We start from the raw sequence: 6,451 nt of genomic DNA on the forward strand, positions 1-6,451 counted from the left end.
AGGTAACTCGATCTTAATCCTGAGCTAACTATGAACTCCTGTTTATTCGGGATTTTCCTTAGATTTGCATAGTTGAGGGTTGGCTCAACAGTGCTAGCTCAATAAGACTTCCATTTCAAGGGTAAGACTGGATAGATAGCTGGGGGGACATAGGATGCAAGACGGAGTTCATGCCTACTCGATTTAGGGATAAGAGAAAGGTTGTTCTCTCAAGTGCTGAATCCAGGTCTTGAATAAGGGTCCCCACTCTTTCACTGGGCTGAGAGAGTTTGGTTTGGTGATTGAATCACAAACCAGTTGTTCACTAGAGGATCAGTAGGGACTTGAGGAATAAGACGTAATCTCGGGGGTAAAACAGATATTTGACCCAGCCATTATTACGAACAACCTGGGAAGGGTCGGCTTGTTGATTAAGGTTAAATCATGTGGACATAATATATCTACAGTGAGGGGGGTACAGCTATGGGCTTTAGTGGAATGATCCATTAGTTAACAAATGGGGGATTAATTTGGTCTAATAAGTTTAGCCAATTAATCTCAGATCGTTGAAGCCCATGATCTGTAGGTTCTGATATCCTACTAGCTCGTAACAGACTAACTCTAGAATAATGTGATAAGTTAATTTGAAATGTTCAAATTAGAATTAAGAGAATTAGTAATTATATGAGATATAATTATGTTTAATTTTAGAATTAAACGGAATAGGATAATTTATATATTTAAATATGATGTAAATATATAAATATGGATATGTGTTAAAATTAATTTAATATTTGATATTAAATTAATTAAGTTTTATTTAATAATTAATTTATGAAATTAATTAAATTTTCATTTTTAAAATCAAAATAGATTTTTTAAATCAAATTTTTTATCCTGAGATAAAATTAAAAAATTGGAAAACAAAACACACTTAAATGGAAAAATGGATTTTTCCAATATCCATCTTTGAACTAGCTCACACATGAAGCAACATCTTGTCTTTGTCTTCTCCAAGCATGAGTTACAACTCATGTAGCTCTTCTCTTTGCATGTTAATATGCAATATAATGAAGAGATTGGAGTGAAAATCGGGCATGCAATCCATACCGTTTTTGAGAAAAAAACTGGTTTGAAGAATGGTTCTTCAACAAGGTTGCTATAGTGAGTTTTTCTCCTTCATCCCTTGATTCAAGCTTGTTTTGAGTCCCACAACTCAATCTAGAGCACAAGAGAATAGTGGGGAAGATCTTGAGGTGGTCTACAACAAGATTTGGAGAAGATTGCAGCTAGAGAAAGAGATTTGAAGAAGTTCTACAAGAGGTATGTCTCGAAACCCATGTTTCTACAAAAGCATCCTTTATATTATGTCAGAATTAGTGAATTTGAGTGTTTAGATGATCCTTGTGCTTCCGCTGCTATTGATACAATCCTACACTTATTGCATCGTCCAATCCATGGAGTTCCATCCATGATCGGTACGTGTCAAGATGTTTGATTGAGTCTTTCTTCTCGTCGGATAATTTGATAGTTGGTTATTTAAACTTGGTAATTTGACATTCATAATCTCATTGGTAAAAGGTGGATCTCTCTATTCAATCAAGGCATCCAAGTCTAAGCTATCATTGTGCCTTTTGTACATATTTCCCTGGATATGACCTAACTCACTTTAGATTTTGTGTAAGTCAGCTTCGAATGGGCTTCCTCGGCCTCAGTGCCATGTGCTTTCTCCATCATTCTTTTGTTGATCATATCTCATTTGTTTGTATCTTGTTGAATTCTTGTGCCATCGTACCTCGACTTCGAATGTGACTAAGTGAAACCACTGTATCTTGGACTTCAATCTTCTATTCATGCTAACATTCATCTTAACATCGTTCGGGTATTTTGTCATATAACCATCTCTTTGATGTATCTCCTTCTATAGTTTGGATTCACATGTATCTCTTACTTCCTCAGGGTTTTTTGCTCCTATTCATGCTAGAATTTTGCCTTTCCCACAGTTTTGAAGTGGGAGGATTTGATTCTCCCATTCGACCATGGAGCTTTTCTTTGGCAAGGTCACGAACAAGGTTGTCCAGTTGATCTTCTTGTTCTCGTTGTATCGTGGGATAATTCAAAGGGTAGAGAAATTCCAATTATCGTGTCACATTATGTTTTATCCCATTCACTCTTTGCTCTAGTCCTCAACCTCCCCTTAGATTTGAGGTTGAGAGGATTGTTTTTCCCTCATTCTTCTTAGATGGCAGTCTTAATCAGAATCCTATTCACTTAAGCTCTTTTTTCGCCCTTAACTCATCTTTCTAACTTCTTGTAATGTCTTCTTCACATATTACTCCGGACTTGGTCTCCGCTCGGGCTGAGGTCGAGTAGCTTTGGATCACCTTCGACCCATTCCTCCCTCTTTCTTTGGCCCTTTCTCCCCTTCTTGGACTGATTTAGTGCACGTGGAGCCTCTGTGGACAAGTTTGTCCCTTGGTCCAATATTATCCCCAACATAAAAGATATCCAAACATGACCAAATAAACATTCATAAAATACTAACTAGTAACGATCAATTTAAGTTATCTGCTAACAAAATATAAAAATCTTTTAGAACTAATGTATAAATAAAATAAAATATCTCCATTGAAAATTGAAAAAAAAAAAAGAAAAAAATCCCAACAACCAAAATCTTGACGCTGGAAACAGGTGTGTATGAAGAGATAGACTACAACAATATTGGCAATTAGTGTAATTGTAGGGATAAAATTGATTAATACAATGGAATTTCATCAGTATGCTGACTCAATTTAACCAAAAATCATAAATTTCTATTTTTAGCTATTTTTTTAACTTGACACCCTAATTTTCCGGTTTAATTACACCATATTTATAGGACCCTGATAGAGCCCAATTCTAAAAGTTCCCTTCAACTCCAAGATTGTGGACAACCAGGTGACATCCAAAATGAAAGCCCACCAAAACGTCACATCCCTATTCAAATCCAAAGACTTCGACGCCCATGGTTTCCCGGTCGGCCTCTGTCCCCACAATATAGTATTTAAACCACCGCCTCACCAAAAAAAATCCCAGACCAAAACCATCACCATGGCGGCGCGGCGGTCCACGGCGAGCAAGCCGAGCCGGAGCGACGTCGTGTTGTGCGACGAAGAGCAGATGCGAATCACCGATCAGATCAGAGCCCAGTTCGATTCCACCGCCCCCAAGCGGCCGATGAAACCGAGCCGAAGCGAATCCGATTCGTCGCCACAAAACCCATCTGGAATCAACTCAGTCGAGGCTATTCCTGAGCTCGATAAGCTCCGAAACCTGCAGTCCCAATCTCATGTATTCCTCGATTTTTTTTACGTTTGTTTTTTAATCGTGATCTGGGTATGAATGTTTGAGGAATCTTTACAGGTTTTACGCTTGGGAGTTGGGGATTCGTTGGTGCAGGAGGACTATGTGGAGACAGAGTATTACAAGGAGTTGAATTCCATTGAAAAACGCCATCATAAGGTTTTTCTTTTTCTTTTACTACTTTTTTTCCCCTTTCGTTTAGTGTTTTTAATGAGAATCGTGGTTTGTATTAAGGTTAATGCGGACTCTATAATCGTTAGATTCTTTGTCAAATGTTGATGAGGCTTAAAGGGTTTTTTTTTTTTTTTTTTAAAAAAAAAAAAAAAAAAAAAAAGCAGAGTTTCTCTGAACTTTTCAATTTTGTGGTGAATAATTTTCAATTTTGTGGTAAATACCATAAAATGTTGGAACTTATTGATAGTTTCAAAATTTTATCTAAGGGTTTTGAATTTTATAGACTAATTAGAAACAAAATACATATGTTTTTGAAGTTTAAGAATCTGATAGGAAAATTCAAAAGTTTTAGCATAATCATTTGGTTTTTTTTATTGCAATGGAGAGTATTTTTAGGGATATAGCAATATTTTAAAGAATTGCAAATATAACAAACTATATTAGTGATAGTCTATGAACTCCTATTAGTGATAGACTCCTACTAGAAATATGGGTCTACTAATGGTCTAGAAGGGTCTAATCAAAATTTTGTTATATCTGCAAATTCTTTTGCTATTATTATTATTGTGTTATATCTACTAATACTTCGGCCAGATTGCTATTTGGGTTTGGATAATATTTGCATGGTAGAAAACAAAACCATCTCCCGAGAGGTAGTGTTTAAGGTGAAAATTTTCAAATTCATATAGATATCAAACGACACCTTATTAACTTTATGAATTATTAAGTAATCGTTTACTATTATTATGAGAGAAATTTTCACTAAAAATTTATAGAAATAGCAAAAAAACACTAAAAAAACACTGATAGATACTTATAGACTTCTATCAACCTCTACCAATACTAGACTTTGATAGTATTAACTATAGATTTCTATCAACTTCCTATCAACTTCTATCGCTGATAGACACTGATAGATTTCTATCAACGTCTAATTGTAATAGACATTGATAATAATGTCTATCACAATTATAATTAGATTTTGTTATTTGTATAAATATTTTCTCTTATTTTTCTACAAAATCCTCATTATTAAGGATTTTAGTGATGATTTTGGAGGGAGCAGACAGGGAGTGGATTCATACAGGTAGGGAATGAAGGAGGACAAAATGGAGTCCATGTTAACAACACTGAAACTGAGTTTATTGATGTTGCAAATGGGAGGGTTCATCTTCATGGTGGCTACAAAGGCAATCCTGCAACTAATGACTGGCTCCCAAACTTTGATGATCATGATTTGATATTCAGATCCCGAAAGCCCAATCGAAGCGAAGGTTCCTCGCTCTAACCATGGAGAAATGAAACAATGTGGCTAGCCATTTTGTATACTCTTGACATACAAAACGAGGATTTAAAATTGTAAAATTGTATTTCGAACTCGATTTCAAGTTTTGATGCTTGAGGATAGTATGCAGCCACAGTCTGGCTGTATTGCTGACATGAATTGAACTAGCATTGCTAGTTCAGTCTTAATTGGATTTCATATTGAAATCTACATTGGAACCAAAAAGTTGGACATATCTTTTATGTTTGGGTAAGGGTGTCTGTAAGCTAATTTGCTTGTGAAAGGTTTTTTTTTTTTTTTTTTTTGGCATAATGTTGGATGTTATTTATTATTATTATTATTATTTTGAAATTATTGTAGAACATTGATTTGGTAATAATTTTAGATGAAAAGTTTATTGAAAGAGATGAATGTTTCCTTTCTTCTTTCTTCTTTCTTTTTCTTTTTAGGATGGGATGATTTAATTTATCCTAGTTTTGAGTTCAATGGAAGTTATGATCCCCTAAAATTTAAGTTAGATTATTAGATATTTTTTAGTTTTATTTAGAGTTAACAATTTTTAATATATATACATACTAGTCTTTTAAATCATGAAGTCACGTAGCATTTTAACTTTTAAAAAATAAATTAATATAATTGTTTATAGTTTTCCATATTCAAAATTTTCATATACTTATGTTTGTATATATTGATAAAAAGTATGTATTAAAATATAGGTTATATAAAATGAATTTACACTTTAATTGACAATTGTAAAACAAATAGCACCATACAATGAAACTTAAGACGAGTGTGATGTGACATTTGCATTCTATGCTCCTGTTAGAAGTATTTTCAAGATGAATGAGATTTACAAATAAGGAAAGAGAACTAAAAGTAAAAACTTTTTTTCCTTTAATTTTTTAGAATACAATAAAACGAAAATAATAATTAAAAACAGAAATTAAAAGAAAATTAAAAATGTTAAGAGTGTCTTTCCAAAAAAACTCAAAAAGATATTTTCTAACCATGCAAGTATGACTTTCTTCTTCTACTTTTGAAGTGTCTCAATTCACATTCACATCATCTAACAATGAGTTTTAAATTGGTAATGAAAAAATGGTAAACGAAACTCTATTTTTGTAGCTTATGGCGAACAGGTAGAAGATGGAAAATCATATATGATAGGAGAGAGATAAAAGAGAGATTTTAGGGAGGTGGTCATTTATTTGCTTTTCATGAAATAGTAAGGGTTTGTATGGACGGCCTCAATTTGGGCAATTTGTTAACTCGAAATTTGTTGTCGCCCACAAACCTTCACTAAACAAATAAAACTTATAATTCACTGAACCAACTACTCATACTACTAAGTAGCACAAATGGCAAGTCATCGAACCACATGGAGCTTAATATAAAATGTCTCCAAGTTAAATCAGTCTATGGAAAGCTGTAAAAATGGGGGGTTTTGTGGTTTAGTTTGACAGGAAAATAAAATATGGAATGTAAATTGCGGAAAATTAAAGTACAAGAAAGTAAAAGTGTAGGAGAAGTTAAGAAATGCCTAGCTATCGACTTAGGATCCGCCTAATCTTTGATTGATCATAAGGATTACTAAGGATTATCTCTCTTGACTTATTGTGCCTCATCAACTTGTCCGAACAACCACGACAAGCGCTCTAATTACAAATTAAT

At 33.8% G+C, this 6,451-nt stretch overlaps 1 protein-coding gene across 1 annotated transcript; it reads left to right on the forward strand.

Moving 5' to 3' along the window:
• Positions 1–2,880: 2,880 nt before the first annotated feature.
• Positions 2,881–5,113, forward strand: LOC120088588. The gene is made up of 3 exons (XM_039045989.1): positions 2,881–3,309; positions 3,382–3,480; positions 4,562–5,113. Exons 1-3 carry the CDS (start codon positions 2,929–2,931, stop codon positions 4,781–4,783), a joined length of 702 nt encoding a protein of 233 aa, XP_038901917.1. The 5' UTR covers positions 2,881–2,928; the 3' UTR covers positions 4,784–5,113.
• The last annotated feature ends 1,338 nt before the right edge of the window (positions 5,114–6,451 follow it).

This window comes from Benincasa hispida, chromosome 10 (genome assembly GCF_009727055.1).
Source record: "Benincasa hispida cultivar B227 chromosome 10, ASM972705v1, whole genome shotgun sequence".
NCBI classification, from domain to species: Eukaryota; Viridiplantae; Streptophyta; class Magnoliopsida; order Cucurbitales; family Cucurbitaceae; genus Benincasa; species Benincasa hispida.

Coding starts and splice junctions, on each gene's coding strand:
- LOC120088588 (XM_039045989.1), top strand. CDS start 2,929: ATGAAAGCCCACCAAAACGTCACATCCCTATTCAAATCCAAAGACTTC. Junction 3,310..3,381: donor ACCTGCAGTCCCAATCTCAT/GTATTCCTCGAT, acceptor GAATCTTTACAG/GTTTTACGCTTGGGAGTTGG. Junction 3,481..4,561: donor TTGAAAAACGCCATCATAAG/GTTTTTCTTTTT, acceptor TGGAGGGAGCAG/ACAGGGAGTGGATTCATACA.